The sequence below is a fragment of the Scyliorhinus torazame genome, chromosome 11, assembly GCF_047496885.1.
Source record: "Scyliorhinus torazame isolate Kashiwa2021f chromosome 11, sScyTor2.1, whole genome shotgun sequence".
NCBI classification, from domain to species: domain Eukaryota; kingdom Metazoa; phylum Chordata; class Chondrichthyes; order Carcharhiniformes; family Scyliorhinidae; genus Scyliorhinus; species Scyliorhinus torazame.
This window is the reverse complement of record NC_092717.1, coordinates 180,169,804-180,191,754: the sequence shown is the minus strand read 5'-3', so window position 1 is coordinate 180,191,754 and position 21,951 is coordinate 180,169,804. Positions and strand designations below refer to the sequence as shown.

The following is a 21,951-nucleotide window of genomic DNA, read 5'->3' as shown; positions in this document are numbered from 1 at the left end:
TTGCACTCATCAGGACAGACTCAAGAATACCAAATTTCAAAGGCAACAATTTATACAGGGTGAGAAAAGGGTGCTGATGGGTTGGCAAGCAGACTCTGATTGCTTGAGGCGTTGCCATGGAGAATGCATCAGAGAATAGCTATCCCCCAAACCTTGTTAACATTTAAAAAAAAAAACTCTGCTTTGTCGAGGCGTTGTCATGGGGATTGCATCAGGCAACAGTAGTCATCCAAATCTTTGCTAATTTAAGAAAAGTTAATGCCTGGATGTGTTCTTTCTGCTTGCAAAGGACAGGGCCCTGTGCATGAATATATGTAGCTTCTGGCAAATGTAAGTGCGAGTCCCAATAATAATCTCAAATTGGTTGTTAGTGTAATTCTTAACACACTCAGGATTGTTCAGTTAGTCTGGTCCAGTCGTGGAATTACATCTAATGTTTGACATTATGTTCTGAGTTTTGCAAGCTGGTGGAGTTGGCTCAGTATGCTCTCTGCCTGTTGTCATTCCAATTACGCCCCTTCACGCTTGAGTGATTTTGAAGTGCAGAGTTGGAAATTGACAGGATTGAACTCTTTGATGTGGTTGATGTTTGTAAACATTGTGGTTACAACTCTTAGAGTTACTCATCCATGAGGAAGATGAATGAAGCAAGGCTCACAGCTCTTTCGTGGAAGTTGTAAATCACAGCCCACTAAGAGAAATGAATGAATAGCCTGCAGCTAAAGGATCTGAGGGGTTTAAACACAGGCCACAGCTGTTATCTTTCCAGGAATGGACACATGGGGCTTCCAGGTGAGTGTTACAACTGTAATTTTTTCATTTTCAGGACTGGACTACTCTCTACCTTCCAGACAGAGGCCTCTTTTCTGTGGGTGTCTCTGAGAGGGTCCATTTGGTTAGGGGGTCCCTTCAGTTAGGGGGTCTCTAGGGGGTCCCTTTAGTTTGGGGGCCCCGTGGGGGTCCCTTAAGTTAGGGGGTCTCTAGGAGGGGGGATCCCTTTAATTCGGGCATCCCTTTAGTTATGGAGTCTCGGGGGGGAGGGGGGGGTCCATTTAGTTAGGAGGTCCCTGTGCGGGGGGGGAAGCTCCCTATTTTGGGGGTCTCTGGGGATTCCTTTAGTTAGGGGATCTCTGGTAGGGAGCCTGGTAGGGGAGGGGTGGACAGGTCGTGCATTGTACAAGAGGGAGGGTGGCCCTAGGATGGCCTTTGGAGGCAACTCCCTGAAGGAGTTATGCCCTTGGCCCATTGCAAGGTTCGCCGTGTCAGGTTCACGTTTGATGTAATTCCCCGCCCATGTGTCTCCCGGCCCAGAGAATCATGGGGGCCTGGAGAATCTGGTGCCGGGCCCACTAAGTGGATGCAAATGGGTCATTAGGACCAATGGGGGGCCAGAGCATCGCAGTCGGTTCAGTGCCCAGCACAAACCTCGATTTCAGCTGGATGCCTGATTCTCTGCATGATCCGCGCTACTGGCATCGCAGGGTGGAGAATTCAGCCCCTTCCCTTTTGCACTGATGTGCTGGTCTCCCCAACATTGCAGATAGGGGTTTCTGTGGAGCATCCTCGCCCAGTTAATTCTTTAATTGTCCACCCCTATTCACAACAGCATGTGGCAGGAATCCAGCCCTTAGATCTGACCCATTGGTTGCGGGACTTCTGAGTTCTGTCTCATGCATTCTGCTTTTGCCTTTACTTGTAGGACGAGGCCACTATTGATGGTGGACGTTGAGGTTCCTCACCCAGAATGCATTTTGTTCCCTCAGTGGGTGCGATTTAACGGGAAAGAAATCTATGTCTGGTTTTGGGTGCCTTTAGCAGGGTGTTTCTCATTGGCTATTCAATGGCATTCTGCCATTTTTTTGGCCTCGGAGTTTCTCCCTGCCGAGGTCATACTTAAAAGTCACTTTTTGGCGATCCCAGCAGGAAAGGCTCTGTGCCAACCTTGCACCCAGGCAGTGCCACCCAGGCACCCTGCAGGGCAGCACTGCCAGGATACCTGGGTGGCACTGCCAGGGTGCCAGGCTGACAGTACCAAGGTGCCAGAGGGAGTGCCAGTGTGCCACCCTGCCCTGTCCCTGACCATCTGGGGTCTCTAATGGCCTGGGAGACCCTGCCCAGGTGCCATTATGACTGGTCCACATTTGTGGAAACCAATGGTAAACGGTGCCCTGCTGATGTCTCCTAGGCACGGCCATGAGAATCCCAACAACGCATAATTAAATGAGTCCAAAATGCTGATCTGGGCCTCGCCCAACGAAAGCAAGATCCAGACTGTGATCTCTTGCAAGCATCCATTGAATCACGCGAAGCCTCCATTGAACCAAGTCAGGCGTGACAAGGCCGTTAAATCGTGCCCAGTGTTTCCTCCAAGTGGTGTGCAACGTGGAGGATTACTGATTCATCAGCTGGGGGAAGGGTTGGGGAGAGGAATAGGTGATAACCAGCAGAATGTTTCCTTGCCCACGTTTGACCTGATGTTATGAGGCTTCATGTGATCCAGGGTTGATGTTGAGAACTCCTTGGGCAATTCCCTCCCAACTGTATAACACTGCCCTGCCACCTCTGGTGGGTCTGTCCTGTCAGTGGGACAGGACATACCCAGGATGGTGATGTGTAGGACATTGTCTGTAAGATATGATTCTGTGAATATGACAATGTCAGGCTGTTGCTTGACTAGTCTGAGAGACAGCTTTCAGATGTTAGTAAGGAGGACTTTCCGAGCCTGACAGGGCTGTTCGTTGTTTCCAGGTTGCCCATTCGGTTTAATTCCTTTCAGACTTTGTAGTCTGGGCGGCACGGTAGCACAGTAGTTAGCACTGTTGCTTCACAGCTCCAGGATCCCAGGTTCGATTCCCGGCTTGGGTGACTGTGCGGAGTCTGCACATTCTCCCCGTGTCTGCGTGGGATTCCTCCGGGTGCTCCGGTTTCCTCCCGAAAGACATGCTGCTAAGTAATTTGGACATTCTTAATTCTCTGTGTGCTCGAACAGGCGCCAGAATGTGACAACTAGGGGCTTTCCACAGTTAGTTCATTGCAGTGTTAATGTAAGCCGACTTGTGACAATAAAGATTATTATTATGCTTTAATACAATTGAGTGCCTTACGAAGCCATTTCAAAGAGCTTGCTATGGGTCTGGAGTCACGTGTAGGCCAGATCACGAGCCGGCAGATTTCCTTCCCTAAAGGAGCAGTTTTACGACATGCCACATTGATTTTGTGGTCACTAGTCCAAGACAAGCTTTTAATTCCAACTGCTGTGGTGGGATTAAAACCCATTCCCCCAGAACATTAGGCTTCTCCTCCGAGTTATCCATCTGGTATCACTACCACTGTGCCATTGTCTCCCCCTAAAGGTTACACGCTATACATAATTGAACAGTAATAACCGAACATGGGTGTATTAATTCCTGGGTGGGATGTTGCTGAGCTACAGTGCATGGGCTGAACAACATGATCTGAGACAGATCCCCACTGGAACAGGCACACAGAATGGCTTTGCTCGCTATGGATCTATGAAAATGAAGTTTTCCAGGGAGCTGCCTTGCTAACAAGTCAGGTTGGGTGAGAAGTGATCCCAGGGTAGAAGGACAGGTGAGCTCAGGGTGACAATTGGCCCAAACTTTCTTTGTGAGATTTTATGCTCCTTGGGCCTCATCCAGGTAAGTGTTACCCTTATCTCTGCAGCATGAACCCGCGGTGTTCAAGTTTCAACAGGCCCTTATCCAAGTGTTAAGACCCAGATTTACATACATTTACGAGCCTCAGTTTCAGCAAATAATATTAGCATAGCCGTGAGATGGGTGAAAAGCCATAAGTGCAGTGCTTGAATTTTTAAATCAATTAATTACATTTTGAACTTTGGGTCCCAAACATCTGTATTTGTGAATCACAACATCTTGTTTCAAACGTTTTGCCTCTTGTTTTGATTGTAAAAAGGCTACATTGTTCAAGATTGTCCCCTATTTAAATACAGGTTTAATAAGATGTAATCTGTTCCTGCTGTTAGGAAAATAAATGTAGTTTTAAGGGAATTAGATTTGTATTGGTAAACAGTAGAAATAAGGTGGGTTGAGTTTAATGTTTCTGTGCCTGGAAGGGTAAAACCTATAGTTAGATTCATGCTGGACAAAGGTGTTTGTATGTGTGGGGGTTGGTTAAGTTTCTCACTGTGATTCTATTGTGCTTAGAGAGCTACAGGGTGAACAATAAAAAAACAAGTAGTGGTTGCTTAGCAACTGGGGCCTTGTAAGGTAGAGAAGCTTTTAAGTTTTAGTTAACTTGATAGCAGTTGGAGATAGATAGTGAGAGAGAATGCAGTTCTCACAGCTCTGCTAGAAGCAGTTGGTTAGAAGGCTAGAGAGGGAACATCTCTCTCAACTTTGCAGGAAGAAAAGCCATCCACGGAGTAATGGTTAAGAAAAGAAGTGCAGAGATCTGAAAAGCAGATAGTTAAGGAAACTAGAGAATTGAAGAGAAGTTTTGGAGATGTCTGTGGTTAAAGACACTAGAATAGAGAACTGTTCAGTAAAAAGACAGACAGAGCTGAGAAGAAGGCTAAGATGGCAGAATGATATCTGGTGATTTTCAGATTTGTGAGATTTTATACAGCTGTGGGACACGAGTTGAAATGACTATCAAAATCGGTGGCTGGATCTCGGAGTTTGTCCAAAAGCAGTCAAGACAAAGGAAACCTAAAAAGGGGAAAGTGTAAAATCCTTGATTGGATTCGCTGTTAAAACTGGAGTGGAAGCTTTATTTAAAAGTGTCAGTTGGAAACCCGGTCTGGATTTCGGAGTGCAGAGCTCTAACGGAAAGCATCATTAAGAGAGAAGATTTTAAAGCGTGTTTTGGGGAGTGGAATTTGGAAAATCTCATGTGACAATCACCTGCGGGGATTCTGAGGAGACATCCACAAACATTCACTTGGGGTTTGGAGTGGAGAGTATTTGCTCACAGTCATCTTGTGCGCTTAATAGCGAATTTGTGTTAATAAGATTATTGTAGGCTAAGATGTACTTTGTAATCCGGATGAATCCTAAAATCTATGTGCAATTGTTAAGCTAAGGGGAGGAGTAAAACCGTATTGTATCATAATCCAATTTTTCATATTTAATAAATGTTTCTTTTCTTGTTGTTCAACTAATTACTGGTTCTGTGACTTTTCCTCCGCCTTTTACAAAAAAAAAGGTATGGGGCTGGTTTCTCCAATTATGGGGCTATGTCTCCACGCCGGCGTGGGAACGATGGCTTTTTCGCCAGGAAAACTGGCACAAAACGGCCACCGATTCCCCATTTTGCTGGGGGCTGCAGGAAGGCAGCGTAGAGCAGCCGGCTCTAGATGCCAATACGACCCGGAGAATTGCCGGGTCCCTGGCTGCGCCGTGGTTCATGGCGGAGGCCGCTCGTGGACGCGGCCTGTGAAATAGTCCCCCCTTTGGCCGGCTCGCCGCCCTGGACCACCTCCCCCATAGTACCCCCAACTCCGAATAATGTCCCCCCCTGCCCGCGGATCGGCCCGCCCCCGACTGTGGCGGCGCTGGACTGAGTCCGCAGTTGCCATGCTGAGTTCCCGATGGGTGAGACCGGTCGGGGTGGAGCATCGGGGGGGGGGGGGGACGGGTCTCAGGCAATGGCCTGAGGCTGTCGATATGCCGCTTTGGAGGAGGCAGAGCACCGCAAAAGCGGTGCCGCCCCCGATTCGGTCGTGAAGCGTGATTCTCCGGCCATAGGTCGAACGCAATTTCGGCGTCAGTGACCGGAGAATCCAGCCCACGGTCTTTTGAGCCAGGGTTCCATTCTGGGATCTTCCCAACCAGTTATAACATCAACTGGGATTGTAACATTGAAATAAGATATTTATGAGAAATAAATGGATAGCTAAACTTGGCATGCACAATATCATTTGAAATATACTGGTTAATATGCAATGCACTGTAGTGGACCTGGAATTAAAAATCACATAATTCAAATGTCTTTCCCAACAGTTTCCCCTCTTGTACCTTAGTCAATGGAGCGACAGCAGAACAATGAGAAAGTCTATTAAAAAACACATTCACATTTGTAGCTCTGGGAAAAGAAAGATAATCTATTTAAATAATCTTTATTTGTTTTGCTACATCGTTTGCAGTAATCCCCTCTGAGGCCTTGTCACAGGGCTGGGGTTTCCAGAGGGCTGGCGTTTCCAGAGGAGAGAACGACACCTCTTGTTTCTGCTGTGAACTGACTGCAGTGTTCCAGTTCTCAGGGTATCGCTAATGGTGGACACACACGCACACAACGCTGTCATCAGATACAATGCCATTTTCTTCCTCCTTAGGTTCTCAAACGTTCCAGTAAAGATTCTGTAGTCCAAGGCCTCAAGGTGAGATCTTCATCACCGAGCTGTTGATGAGTTCTTCAATCATGTCTATTTGTAGTAAGGTGGAGGGCAAAAATTGTTTTTCTGTTAAAAATTCGTAATCTGTACATCATTTCCTTGGAGAAATGGACTTCTAAGCAAGAAAATATTTGTCATTCAGATATGTGGCACCATATTCATCCCTTAATTTCTGCTCCATTTCTCTCAGCATAAACAAGTAAGGCTTCTCCAAGTGCTCCAAACAGGAGGCTGGAAAGAGAGAACAAATTGCATTATTAGTTCGAAGTCAATCAATTGGAGGTAATAACTGGGGGTCAAGATACTCAGATAACACTGGGGGTAAAAATAAGTAACTCATCTCTTTAGTGTCATGGGAGTGTCCCTTTAAGAAAGGTTTTTGTCTTATCACATGGATTCAGTGATGTCATTTTGTGGGTGGAGCTAAGCTGTGGCTGTGAGGTTTTAGTTTCTCTTTCATTTTGATTGCTGTGGACTACAGACAGAGAAAATATGTGTTTTGGCCTGTCTCTCTCTATTTTCATTTTAAAAAACTGTTACAGAAGTAAACAGATTGCGGCTACCGGCTTTGGTAACTTAAAAGAGATATTCTGGGAAAGCCAGTCTCATTCAAGTGTGTTGGGCCACACCCTTGAAAAAAGGGTTTTTTGGTTTATGGGATTTTGTTTTTGAATTGGAACAGTTAGGGGGAATTCATTAATTGTTATACACAGATTACTGTGGCTGTGGGGTGTCTTTACGTTTGTAATTGATAACAATTCTCGCTGTGTGTTTATATAAATGTTAACTAAGTTCTCAGAATAAAGTTTGTTTGATTAATGTGTCCAGGAAGACTGTTGAATCACACCTGAAGGGAAGGCTCTTGTGCTCATCCTCAGTCAAATTCAACATAAAGGTTGTAGGTCAGGTGGATTTCATAATATACTTTGGAGTTTCTAAACCCTGGCCTACAACATTAGCACATTGCTAACACTGGCCTCTGAATTAGAAGATTGTGTTTTCAAGTCTCACATAATATAGGCTAAAACGTCAGTGCACGATTTAATGAGTGCTCCCTTAACTGGGTGAAATGTTCCCAATAATTGTGTCAGGCTCTGACTGAAAACCGGCCTGTATCCCTCCAGAAACACATCCGTGTTTTCAGACCAGGGGTGAGATACTCTGCCCTCAACGTGGCGTGTTTCTCTGGGGCGTGAGGAGGCCTGTCATTGGCCAGCGGTGGGATCTTCTGGTCCCGCTGCTGTCAATGGGCTTTTTCATTGAATCCATTCCCCACCGCCGGGAAACGGGTGGCAGGGGTACGCCATTGGAATATCACGCCGATGTGAAAGATCTCGCCCCAGATTTTCTGGAACTTGGTGCACAGAAAATTTGACGGGGATTGACGGAGCCGCAAGACCAGCTCCACAGAGATTGGGGCGTCATCTTTAAAGGGTGCCCTGATCTACGTTTCAAAAATACTCCCCCCCCCCCCCACTGACATGGAGGACCTCTCATCCCTCTTCCCACAACACAAGTGTCAGGGGCACTGTCCCCCCACTCTCTCCCCACCACCACACAAGTATCTGGGGCTTTCTCACCCCCCACCATAGCAGTATCGCGGTCACTCTTCCCACTCACAGTCAACGCCTCCTTCACAGGCATCGGCCCTCCACCCATCACCCATAAGGGGAACCTGCCCCCACAAACGGGGAACCCCAGATGGCCTGTCCTAGCACTGCCAACCTGGCACTGTTAGATTGGCATTGCCGGGGGCACTGCCTGGCCATGGCTCCCACCACTTGGGGGCTATACTGACCAGTGTGCCCCGGGCATGGTCATCATGACTGGTTTTCGTTTCTGAAAACCAGCAGTGATTCATGCCAGTGTGATGTCACGCCAGCTGTGTGGGATGATATGGTGAAGGCAGGAGTAGTAGCATTAGGCCCTATAATTAGATGGCAATTTATTTTTCGATATGCAAATCCGACTCACGTCCTTCCTGGGCGTGAACCTGAGCGCATCATCGAAGGGAAGTGAGGTGGGGGGCAGCGGGAGGAGAATATCCCAAACTGAAACCTTGCTGGTACAAATCCTGTTTTTGGCTTCTCCTGAGATTTAGCGGCCATTACGGGTTTTATGCCCACGGTCAACGGGACAGTTGGATTGCGGCCATGGTCTTTCAAAGATGCTGAACCAAGACCCTCTTCCAGTGGATGTAAAACATTTTAATAGCACTGTTCAAGGAAGAGAGGTGGCAGTTGCCCTGGCCACCATTTATTGCTCAATCAACATCAGAAAGCACAAAGATTAAGGGGTCATTTAGCTCATTTGTTGTGTGCGATATCTTGTGAGAAAGCTGGCAGCTTGAAAGGATCGTTACAAGATATTGTAACATTTCAGACAAGCTGCAGATCCCGGTCAGAACAGGGACAACAACTTGTGGAATCTTACAGCACAGGAGGAGGCCAATCAGCCCCAAGTGCCCATCCAGCTCTTTGCAACTATCCAATTTGTCTCATCCACTCTTTTCCATAGTTACACAAACTTTTATTTTCAAATAGCAGATTTTCATTCAGAATTAACAAAACAAAACAATCAGCACAGTATTAATCATCATTGAGATAATCAGTTCTGAATAGTTCAAATAAGAAACTTCCTTTATTGTTGGTTCAAGACGATCTGTCAGGAATATACAGCAGCAGCTAAAATCGCTGATAAATTATTTGACTCGAATATTCACAATATAATATGATGCTGTATGCCATGATTAGAAAGTATATCTTCAACCTATCTGAATAGTACTTTGCTTGTGAAACCAAACGCTGATTCTTCCAAATTTTCTGACTCTAAAATGCTAGAGCAGCAACCTCACATACCAATTATGGAGTTTGATTTAAAATAGCTAACATATAATCATACTACAACTGCTTTAGTTTAGATTTTCTTACATTCTTTAATCAAATTAGTTGCTCCCTTCTTCCAAATAGGATTTGAATTTAGACTACATAAATGATGGGGGACTACATTACTGGATCAGAGGCAATGCAGCATTTTGCAAGTGCATAAATAGACTCCGACTTAAGGTCACTTCCTATTCTTGAGCCCTCTGCCTGAAGGGAGGTCCAACTCACAACCTCCACCCCAGTTGGGGCAAGACGGCAGTTCCTGAATCTTCCTCAGCCTGAACAGGGATCAAACCCTGATCCCCACTGAGCCATTCCAGCAAACGGATGTGTATCCATGTGGTCATCTCTCCTGTTCTTATTGCCAGCCGTTTTGGAAGGATTTACAAGTTGATACTCAGCCTGTTTGGCCATGTTAAGAATGCATCTTCGCTGGCCATCAAGACCTGGAGTGGGACTTGAACCCAGACTTGGCTCAGAGGCAGGGTCTACCCACTGCACCACACTTCTAAAGGCTACTTTGCATATTCTAATCAAAGAACTAAAGGTACACATTCTACATTGTCACCGTTTCCACATTTGCCATCCCACCAACTTCCACATTCGACTAATCATTCTTCCCTGCCTCCAGTACATTCTGACCCCCCTTTCAGCATTCTTATCGGGCTATTAACTCCAATCCAGTTGTTCATCAACCCCAATTCCTGCTCCGCTTACCCTAGCACCTTCTCATGCAAGCGCAGATAATGTAACAGCTGCACTTTCACCTCATCCAGGGACCCAAACACCCCTTCCAGGTGAGACAATGATGGACTTGTTCTTCTTGCAACCTCCTATATGTATTCACCACTCACGATTCACTCCTTTACGCTTGGGAGATCAAATGCTGATTGGGTGATCACTTTATTGAGCATCCCCATTCAGTCTCTAAGTGTGAGTGACCTTGAACTCTGCTTGTTTGTCACTTTAAACCTCCATCCCAGTCTCACCCCAACCTTGGCTTCCTACAGTTCCTGTGCAGCTAAATGTAAGTTTGAGGAACAGTAACTTTCTACTAGGCACTTTGCAAACTTCTTCATCCTTAACAATTACTTTAATAACTTCAGACTTAATCATCACTTTCATTTTCTCTGACAGTGGGCCCTGTTAGTACTGCATGGGTGCCACCACTACTACTGGAACTGAGGGTGGAGTGGGCTGGTGCTCAGGGTGAAGATGCTGGCTAGGATCTTGCCCTCTGGTTGAAGAAGCCCCTCCCATTACATCTGTGGGGGAGGCTCCACACAATCAGCTGCCCTTGTTGAAGACCTCTTGCCTTTTGAGGATGCCACTGAAAGACTAAATTCTGGTTCTGCACTGCTTTCATGTGAAATGATACCTGCTCATTAACAGTGGTGTAGAAACACTATTGTTTGCAAACACCTCGAAGTTAGTGCAAAACCCCAACTTGCTCCAACATGTTATATTAGTCAGCCAAGTAACAAAGCTTACTCGACAACTCAGTAAGTTAGGAAACACTTCTTCGTGCAAAGGGGTGGTGTGGTAAAATAGCAGAATTCTCCCCCACAAAAAGTAGTCGCTGCGAGCTCAATTAATCATTTTAAATCCAACATTAATATTTCTTAGCTGGTCAAACATATCAAGTAAGTAAGGTCAGGTAAAGTCGCTCTCGTCCCAGATGACCAGAGGTTTCTTTCCTTTTGAAGGGGATAGGTAACTGGCGGTGGTTTAAACTGAGGATCACCTCACCTCATGCAAGGGGTGGGCCTTCATGAATATCAAGTAGTACAGAGATGGAAGGAGTTAAGACACAGATCAGCCAGAATCTCTCTGAATGAAGGATAAAGCATGAGAGACTGCATGGCCTACTCCTGTGCATATACACATCCGCTCTGCAGGAGACTACAGCTGTTGGCTTTCAATTCTTTGATTTGCTTCTTCCCCTCTTGCCCCACCGAATCCATCTGGAGCAGTCAACTCATTGAACTCTTTGTCTTCTGCAAAGTTAGGATTCTTATATTTAACTAGAATTGAGGGTAGATGACATAATGAATGCAAATAGACAGCACTCTCTGCAAATACGTCTAAGATGTCACTTTGTTATAATTTGATTGGGTGTAGTGATGCATGGACAAAGTTAACCATAATGGACCCAGGCCAGATGTTTTATCTCCATAAGCCATCATAAGGAGTCCTTCATTGTATATATAATCATCACATGTTCAGCGACTTTAGTATAGACATCAAATGATTGACATAGAATCCCCTCAGTGCAAAAGGAGGCCATTCGGCCCATCGAGTCTGCACCAACTCTCTGAAAAAGCACCCCACCCAGGACATGAAGGGACAATTATAAGATGACCAATCCACCTAACCTGTACATCTTTGGACTGTGGGAGGAAACCGGAGGAAACCCACGCAGACATGGGGACAATGTACAAACTTCACACAGACAGCCACCTAAGGTCAGAATCGAACCTGGGTCCCTGTGGGGCAGCAGGGCTAACCACTGTGCCACCATGCCACCCGTATTTAGATTTTTTTCTAAATTTAAGAAATGTTTTGTCGATGGCTACATTTCGCACGGTTGGATTGGGGCAATATATTTTTAAGAGGAGCTCCTGTCAATTTGGAGGGACTGGTGTAATAATATTATCATGGAGAGTTCATGCGCAGTGTTTTTTTTTTTCGAATTATATTTGTTTTATTGGACAGAATACACTATATTACAGTTGTGCTGCTTGAGCTTTTTTCAAAGTTTTGGAGGTCCTGATATGCGCCAACCTTCCATCTTGTCCATCTTTGTGAGAGCTGCAATTACGCCAAGACCAAGGCAGGCTGAGGTACCAGTCATGTAGCTGTGAGCTCTCACCCCGAGAATGATTCCTGAAGCACAACCTCCAATGAAATAATTTAACGGATCATTTTCAGTACCTCGGATTTGCGCAGTTAGGCAAGTGGTCACTCCAAAGATTGCACCAAGTGCAGCCATAGTTAAGGTGCCATTGGCTGCTCTCTGCGCGGCATCCACAACATTAGCAGGTTGAAATGCAACAATATGATAGGCTGAGCCAACGAGGCCGATGCCGGCCCCGATCCGTGTGGTCGCCCAGGTTTTCCTGGGACATTCCTCGCCATCCGCCGCGTCCCAGTAACCCATCGCCGCGCGGCTCAAGGACACGGTCACTGGGCGGGGGACCGACCGTCAGTCGTTCATGCGCAGTGGTATTAACAGCTTGTACTTTATTAGTTAAAAGCAGCACACTTATAAGCCTGCAGTAATGCCTACAATCCACTCCATCCACTGGGACAGCCTGAGCAACTGATTTCTCCAACCACTAGTTTTGTAACTGTGTTGGCATGTAATAAACACCAATTATGTTTTGGTGTAAATAAGAGGTTGTGTTTGTTGACAGGTATGCTTTGTGAGAAACTCCCTTTTATAATCCACTCATGTAGTATAACGAATATATAAAATCTTTGTAATATTATTTATCATCTTTGTTTGCTGCTTAGACTTTTTAAAATTTCAAATTTACTTTGACCAAAAATAACTTATTCTCTCCTCCTCCTAGCATTCGCAGATAATTCATGTCTCTGACTGGGAATCAGTCATTCTCAAACCGTTAGCATCTAAGTTGAATGGTAAGTCGTGCAACTCCCCATAGGCAACGAGCACATTTTCCCCTGATGAATTGAACCCTTCCAATGTCAGACAGCAGCAACCTCCGCACTCACGGAAACTTGTCGCATGAAAATAAATGATCCTTGGATTGTCTTTCCATTACATGAACAGACTTACTGGTTTCCCTCCCCTGCTTTTATGTTTTGAAAGTAAATGGGTCAGTCATAACACAAAACCGAGCAACAGACTTGGTTAGACGAAGTTTACGCAACATTGGGTCCATAGTCCAAACATAATGGAAGCTAAAACAAAATGAAAAAATGTTGGTATATAAGAACCATTGGCTGAATGCACCCCCCCCCCCCGCCCCCACACCATAGGTGGATATGCCAGTGGATGGTCCCACCAACCACCAATGGGAAACTGCCACCAACTCAGCATAATTTCCTCCCATAACCTGTGCAAGATGTTTTGGCGGGCATAAAATCATCTTGCATTGGCTTACCGCCACATGGAGGGTGAATAATAGTCCTGCAAGGCCACACCTGTTAGAAGACATCAATACATTTCTGTAAAATGGCAAAAGGTGGTGTGTTAGAAGACAAAAGTGGCCCAGATTGCCACAGCCACCATAGCTCTGCTGCGCATTGGCTGACCCCACTGTCTTCAATATCAAATGCTCTTTTGATCAGATGTCAAGGACATTAGCCGGAAGCCTTTTTAATAGGTAGTCTGGCTCCTGACTGCAATGTTAGCTGCGTCCTGAGCAAAGAAGCAGTTGTGGCTTCTCCGCCAAGGGAAGAGTACAGGGAAAGGAGCGAGAACCTAAAGTATTACATGTGTTATAATGATATAAAGGCACCAATCGTTCATACGTGATTGTGCAAACATATTGTGGGTTTGTTTATTAATTGTAGGCATGTGTGAACAGATATACACGGACAGAAAGCTTGAGGACATCAGAGCTCCACAGCTGTGTTCTGCTCCAGGCAGATGTGAAGCTGAGGCTTGACCACATGACACACTTCACTTAAAGCAATGGCATGTTGCTATCCCTCAAAGGCATATTACAACAAGGTTCTTTACTCTCCTTGCAGGGCTAGGGGGAATCAACCTACTGCTCAAGGCATCATGAAGTTCAGGCCTCCCGACATTAGGGCCCCTCCCCTTCACCCCCACAAAGTCCTCCCAGTCACTTTCCTTTTTGCTGATGAACCTTCACTTTGGTGCCAGTCGGTAGCCTCTTGCCACTTGAACCATCGCTCCCATTGTCTGCCAGTTGCTCCTTCCTACCCACCATAGGTGGGCAGTTAATCAGCAACACACAGATTTGGACTGGTATTAAAATCACCGGAGCCTTAACCCTGCTGAGGTTGGGTTTGTAGTGTTCAGCTTCACTAGTTCAACTGCCCCCAATTCTGCTCCAGATTGAAACTGGAGCTTTTGCATTCATGTCCCAAAAGTCACATAAGAATGGGGTGGCATGGTGGCTGTGGTTAGCACTGCTGCCTCACAGCGCCGTGTTCAATTCAGACCTTAGGTATTGTCTGTGAAGAATTTACACTTTCTCTCCGTGTTTGCGTGGGGTTCCTCCGGGTGCTCCGGTTTCCTCACACAGCCCAAAGACGTGCAAGTTAGGTAAGATTACGAGGATTGGGAGCGGGTGGTGAACAAAGAACAAAGAACAAAGAAAAGTACAGCACAGGAACAGGCCCTTTGGCCCTCCAAGCCCGTGCTGACCATGCTGCCCGACTAAACTACAATCTTCTACACTTCCTGGGTCCGTATCCCTCTATTCCCATCCTATTCATGTATTTGTCAAGATGCCCCTTAAATGTCACTATCGTCCCTGCTTCCACCACCTCCTCCGGTAGCAAGTTCCAGGCACCCACTACCCTCGTGTGTAAAAAACTTGCCTCGTACATCTACTCTAAACCTTGCCCCTCGGACCTTAAACCTATGCCCCCTAGTAATTGACCCCTCTACCCTGGGATCAAGGAGAAATGGGAAGCGGAGTTGGGAGTGGAGATCAATTGGAGAGTATGGAGTGAGGCACTGCGAAGGGTAAACGGGACCTCCTCTTGTGCAAGGATGAGCCTGATACAGTTTAAGGTTGTGCATATGACTCGGGTGAGAATTAGTGGGTTCTTTCAGGGGGTAGCAGATGAGTGTGAGAGGTGTTGGCGGGGGCCAGCGAATCACGCGCACATGTTTTGGGGTTGTGAAAAATTGGGAAGATTCTGGGCGGGAGTGTTCGCGGTCTTAGCCAGGATAGTGAAGGAGGAGTTGGACCTGGACCCTTTGGGGGTGATATTTGGGGTTTCAGAGAAGCCGGAGCTCAAGGAGAGGAGAAAGGCCGATGTTGTGGCCTTCGCCTCTCTGATTGCATGCCGGCGAATTCTGCTGGAGTGGCAGTTGGCATCGCCACCGGGGGTAGCGGCATGGTTGGGTGACCTGTACGACTTCCTGCGGTTAGAGAAGATAAAGTATGAGTTAAGGGGCTCAGCAGGGGAGTTTGAGAAAAGGTGGGGGATGTTTGTGACCGTGTTTGAGGAGCTGTTTAAGAGGGAGGGAGGCAGAAGATGGGGGATTAATGCCTGACTTCGCCATTGGTAAGATTATGGAGTCCATTATTAAAAATGAGATTGCAGAGTACTTGAAAATGCATGATAAAATAGGATTGAGTCAGCACGCCTTCATCAAGGGGCGGTCGTGTCCGACAAATCTTTTAGAATTCTTTGAGGAGGTAACAAGGAAGTTAGACAAAGGAGAATCAGTGAGCATGATCTATTTAGATTTCCAGAAGGCCTTTGACAAGGTGCCATATAGGAAGCTGTTAAATACATTAAAGGTCCATGGTGTCGAGGGTAAGATACTGGCATGAATAGATGATTGACTGACTTACAGAAGGCAGAGAGTGAGGATAAAGGGGCCCTTTTCAGGATGGCATCCAGTGACTAGTGGTGTGCCTCATGGGTCTGTGCTGGGACCACAACGTTTCACAATATACATTAATGATATGGAAGAAAGATCGGAGGGAACTTTTGCTAAGTTTGCAGATGGTACAAAGATATGCAGAGGGACAGGTAGTATTGAGGAACAGGGGGCCTGCTGAAGGACTTGGACAGGCTAGGAGAATGAGAAAAGAAGTGGCAGATGGAATACAATATGGAAAGGTGTGAGATTATGGAGGCATAGACTATTTTCTAAATGGGAAAAGGCTCAGGAAATCAGAAGCACAAAGGGACTTAGGAGTCGTAGTTCAAAATTCTCTTATGGTTAATGTGTAGGTTCAGTCAGCAGTTAGGAAGGCAAAAATGCAATGTTAGCATTCATGTCAAGAGCGCTAGAATACAAGAGCAGGGATGTACTTCTGGGGCTGTATAAGGCTCTGGTCAGACTCCATTTGGAGTATTGTGAGCAGTTTTGGGCCCTGTATCGAAGGAAAGATGCACTGACTTTGGAAAAGGGTCCAGAGGAGGTTCACAAGAATTATCCCATGAATGAAGAGCTTGTCATAATAGGAGCAGTTGAGGATTCTGGTTGGAGTTTGGAAGGATGAGGATGGATAGAGTGGATGTGGAGAGGATATTTTCACTGGTAGGAAAAACTAGAACCCAAGGGCACAGCCTCAGACTGAAGGGACAATTCTTTAAAACTGAGATGAGGAGGAATTTCTTCAGGCAGAGGGTGGTGAGTCTATGGAACTCTTTGCCGCAAAAGACTGTGGAGGCCAAATCACTGAGAGATAGATAGGTTCTTGATTAATAAGGGCATCAGTGGTTATGTCGAGAAGGCAGAAGAATGGGGATGAGAAAACATCAGCCATGATTGAATGGCGGAGCAGACTCGGTGGGCTGAATGGCCCAATTCTGCTCCTATGCCTTATGGTCTTATACTGTCTCCCCAATCCAAACTACCAAGATGCAGGTCCAGGAAACGGTCACCTTAGCACCAATGAGATGCTTACCACGTATTAAAACCTAGCAGACAGATAAATTGTCCTTGATGGAAGAAATGTAGAAACTGGGTTTCAAATGCCAGAAACACAAAGGACTTATCCCTACAGAACTTAAATGACGAATCTAGGAGAGACTGTCACGGTGGAACTGATTGATTGGCAAAACCTTCAGTGTGAGTGAGGCGGATATGGGGTGTGTTCGCCAGTGCATTTGACAAGTACCTTCTTTTCCGTGCCATTCTGTGCACTAGAGCCGATCAGAAGTGTAAATAGCTGCAAAGGTTGGGAAACAACTACTTGCTACTCGCTTTTTCCTGTATGAAGTGCAGCTTGTGATCGTGGGGCAGAGGGGGTTTCATGATTGCTGGAATAAAAGAAGGTTAAGCATGTTGAAACTTTGTGGTCCTCCTCACTTTCACAAGTGCAACAAGCTTCAAGCCTGCAGTGTCTCACAGGACTGGTAAAATCAGCTGCTATCGGCAACTTAAAGAACCTGAGATTTTTAAAAATCTCTTGTTCTCCAGTTTTTATTTCTACCACCAAAAAATGTGAGAAAAAACAAGCGGCAAAAGAACTTATGAAGCCCAAAGAAAGATTAAACTTGGGAAAAAAATCAGTTTAATGTTCTGAATATCACTAAAGATCATAGTTCCTTGATATCGCTTTCGTGGGGGGCTTTAACTGCAATCCCATGAATTCTGGTAAATGTATGCCTTCAGGAGTTGTGTTAAATTGGACAAGAGGGAATCAAGATTTAAAGGTGACTGTTTGACTTTCTCTCACATTATTATCGACTTGAATATGAATAATAGAATTCTTGAAGCCAATGATCCAGTTCAGAGCTACCATTTTGTGAAACTCTTTAGGATTCTAGTGAATACAGATACACCACCACGATACCATTAAGACAAAATAATGTACACTGATCCACTTCCAGCTGGGATTAAACTCTATATCCCTGGTGCAATCTGCCAATAACATCAAGGGGGAAATAGAGCTCAAGACTGGAATTCCATGATTGATGTTCCATCTTTAATAAGATTCAAAAACATCTTGTACATTTTGAAAAGTTTCCAAGAAGTATCACTGATGTGGTTTCAATCATAGAAATGGCATCAGCTGTGTTTTGGTTATCCTCCCACATTGATGGTACAAACCGGTCCAAACCATCCACACCGAGCAACAATTGACTATTCAAAAAATACCTAGCTGGATTGGCTCAACCTGACTTATTCCTTGGGTTAAGAGCTAAGATTTCAGACGCATTCTTGGTATTAATGACTTTCCTCAAGTTGCTTATTTTCCAGAATCTGGCATGGAAAGTCAGGACCTGAAGTGTTTACACTGCGGGCATTGTCAAATAATGTGCATTCTCCTGTTGCTAAATCTCACAGATTTGTACACTTCATGCTATATATGCATCTCAGGATCCCCCCTATAGCAATGACAATTCCTCATTTTGCAGGCCAACACTGGACTGACATTTAGGATCTTTCCATCACCTTGGAAAAATCTTGGAATTCATCAGGCAAATTGGGCAGACACAAATTTTAAAGATTTGGAAGGATCCCTCCCACTGGAAGTTCACTCTGATGTGAGATACCTGGCACTGTTGCAGGCTTTCGAGCCTGTCAAAGCTCCTCAAAGGGAAGCTGCAGTCATCACTTTAAAGTTAGAAACATATCTAGTTAATTTTGGGTCGGTGAAAATAAAGATGGTGAAACGCCACAAGTCCCATAGTTTTCAGATATTTCCATGATAAACTTATTGCAGCAAACCTGCTACTGTGTTGAAATGGTGCACCACTGGATATTTTGTGGTAATACACAGCTGGAGGAGCTGCCCGGCAGCCAGTTAGAAACATCAAACTTAGGAGCAGGAGCAGGCCATTCGGCCCTTCCACCCTGTTCTGCCATTAAATAAGATCATGGCCAATCTGGTTGTGGCCTCTCATCATAATCCTCGACTCCCTTGTTTATCAATAATCTGTCAAACTCAGTCTTGAACATATTCGGTGTCCCAGCTTCCACTGCTTTCTGGGAAAGAGAATTCCACAGATTAAGGACCCTGTGAGAAAAGAAATCTCCTCATTTCAGACTTAAAATGAGGGCAACAGCTTGAATGAGCCTCTTTCCAAGGATCGGTGCAGACATGAACAGCCTCCTATGAATCCTCATCAAGGGTGGCCAAGTTAGGGTTGACAAGCAGCATATTACACAAAGGTGGTGCCCAATTACATATGGTACAATGATATTCTTCCCATAACATCATACATACATTCCACTGAACACTTAACACAGTCATTTTACAGCACAGCACACTATCGTTTACATCATTGAAAAATTTAGCCAAAAATCATCCTATGTTCATATAGCTGCACGATACATATAGGGCTGGATTCTCTGTTTTTGGTACTATGTCCCCACTCTGGCGTCAAAACGGAAGTTTTTCTCCTGAAAATCCAGGATTAGAGAGACACGAATTCCCAGCCCTGCAGGGGGCTAGCAGGGACCTGGAGTAAATCTTGCAGTTTTGCTGCAGATACGGATCCTCGCACTTCCGGGTCAGAGGCCGCGCCTCGGACCGCGGAGGTAGACCCACAAAAAGACCCCCGATCGGCCTTGCGCCCGACCCACAAACCCCGCACAAGCATTCTCCGGCCACCTATAAGGGCCCCCGGCCAGGGCGGCTGTGGACTGAGCCCGCAGCTGCTACATGAGTATCCCGACCGGCAATAGCAGGTTAGTTCCGACACTTCCGGTAGAGGCCATGACCTGCTAGGTCGCGCGAATGGCAGCTCCCACCGGGATTGGTTTTTCGGGCCGCTAAAAGGAGCGGCAGCGGTACTTGACGGGATGGACCGGCGCAGGAACGGACGTGGGAGAGGTTCACCCCGGTGGTGCATGGAGAGAATCAGGAGCGGAGCCGGCAGATGCGCGAACGTGGGGAAGAAGGACGAGAAGGTCCGGGAGGACAAAATGGTGGCAGGGAAAGATCGGGAGGTGTGGGCCCAGTGGGCCAGAGAACAGCAGGAGCTCCTTAACAACTGCTTCATGGAGCTGAAAACAGAGATGTTGGCCTCGATGGAGAAGATTGTGGTGGCCCAGAAGAAGGAGATCAAGGAGGTGAGGAGGAAGATGGCGGAGAACAATGAGGAGATCCTGGGCCTGGCGGTGAAGGTGGAGGCGCACGAGGCGCTCCATAAGAGATGGCAGGAGAGGCTGGATGACCTTGAGTGTAGCTCTCGGAGCCATAATCTGCGGATCCTGGGCCTTCCCGAAGGAGCGGAAGGGGCGGACGCGAGCACGTACGTGGCCACAATGTTGCGGACGTTGATGGGCGCGGGGGCCTTCCCGCGGCTCTTGGAGCTGGATGGGGCACACAGGGTCCTCGCCAGAAAGCCAAGGGTAAACGAGCCACCGAGGGCGATGGTGATACGGTTTCAGCGCTTGGCAGACCGGGAGCGAGTCCTGCGGTGGGTGAAGAAAGAGCGGAGCAGTAAGTGGGAGAACGGCAAGATCCGAATTTACCAGGACCTGAGCTGGCGAGGAGGCGTGCCGGTTTCAACCGTGCGAAGGCGGTCCTCCACAGTAAAGGGGTGAAGTTTGGGCTCCTGCACCCGGCGAGACTGTGGGTAACATACCAGGACAGGCACCACTATTTCGATACCCCAGATGAGGCGTGGTCGTTCATCAGGCAGGAGAAGCTGGACCTGAACTAAGGGACTGTTGTATGGGGGTGAAATGTGCGGGTGGGGAGGGACCAAGGGGAGGACGGCGGGTAAAGCATAAGTTTATGGGCTTGTCTGCCCTAGTTTGGTTGGCGGTTTTGTTGTTTGTTTTCCAGGTGTTTTGTTTTCCAGGTGTTCGGTGCTAGGGGATGGGAAACGCCCGGGACGGGTTGTCCAGCGCACGGGGAGGTCCCAGATGGCGCTTGCCCCTCTACCCTGCGGGGGAGGGGGGTAGCGTGGCCCGAAGGATGGCAACAAGTTAAGGGTTGGCACATAGAGGCGGGAGCGGCCGGGGTCAGCATGGGTGAGCTGACTCACGGAAGCACATTAGGGGGGAAACCAGAGCTAAGCAGATGCTTGGCAGGGGGGGGGGGGGATGCAGGGGTCTTGGGGGGAAGGGGTGCTGCTTTGCTGACTGAAGGGGAGCCAGGTGAGGGGTATGGATGGAGAGTCGGGCGGGGGCGCCGTCGAGGAGAGAGCTGGAGGAGGGAGGCGGGGACATGCGGCTGGCCGAAAAAGGGAGATGGCTAGTCGGTGGGATGGGGGAGTGGTCAACCCCCCGACCAGGCTGATGACGTGGAACATGAAGGGCCTGAATGGGCCGGTCAAGAAGTCCCGCGAGCTCTCGCATTTGAAGGGGTTGAAGGTGAACATGGCCATGTTGCAAGAGACGCACTTAAAGCTCGCTGACCAGACGAGGCTGAGGAAAGGATGGGTGGGACAGGTGCTTCACTCGGGGTTAGACTCCAAGACCAGAGGAGTGGCCATTTTGGTCAGTAAACGAGTGGCATTTGAGGCGGGGAGCATCGTGGCGGACAAGGGGGGCAGGTATACAATGGGCAAGCTGCAGGGGGCCCGGGTGGTGTTAGTGAATGTATATGCCCCGAACTGGGACAACGCGGACTTCATGAGGCGCGTGTTGGGTAGGATCCCGGACTTGTAGATAAGTCATCTGATAATGGGAGGGGACTTTAATACGGTCTTGATCTGAGCTTGGATCGTTCCAAGTCCAGGTCGGGAAAGAGGCCGGCAGCGGCCAGGGCCTTTATGGAAGTTCATGGGCCAGATGGGGGGAGTGGACCCCTTGAGGTTTGCGCGGCCAAGGACGAAGGAGTTTTCCTTTTTCTCCCATGTCCATAAAGTCTATTCGTGAATAGACTTCTTTGTGTTGAGTAGGGCGTTAATCCCGAGGGTGGAGGGGGGTAGAATATTCAGCCATTGCGATCTCGGACCATGCCCCGCACTGGGTGGACCTGCGACTGGGGCCGGAACAGGGTCAGCGCCCTCTCTGGCGACTGGATGTGGGGCTGCTGGCGGACGAAGAGGTGTGCGGGCGTATAAGGAGGAGTATTGAGAATTATATGGGAGCGAACG

At 47.2% G+C, this 21,951-nt stretch overlaps 1 protein-coding gene across 12 annotated transcripts in view; it reads right to left on the bottom strand.

Moving 5' to 3' along the window:
- Nucleotides 1-6,079: 6,079 nt before the first annotated feature.
- The window catches only part of LOC140385689 (UDP-N-acetylglucosamine transporter TMEM241 homolog), a 223,339-nt gene continuing 207,467 nt past the window's right edge, over nucleotides 6,080-21,951 (bottom strand). For all 12 annotated transcript variants that reach the window (XR_011933422.1, XR_011933423.1, XR_011933424.1 and 9 more), the window contains one exon: nucleotides 6,080-6,607. Coding sequence is in view for 8 of the 12 variants with exons in the window: in XM_072468096.1 (XP_072324197.1) it covers nucleotides 6,535-6,607 (73 nt within the window). In the remaining 4 variants the exon portion in view is untranslated. The remainder of the gene's footprint in view (nucleotides 6,608-21,951) is intronic.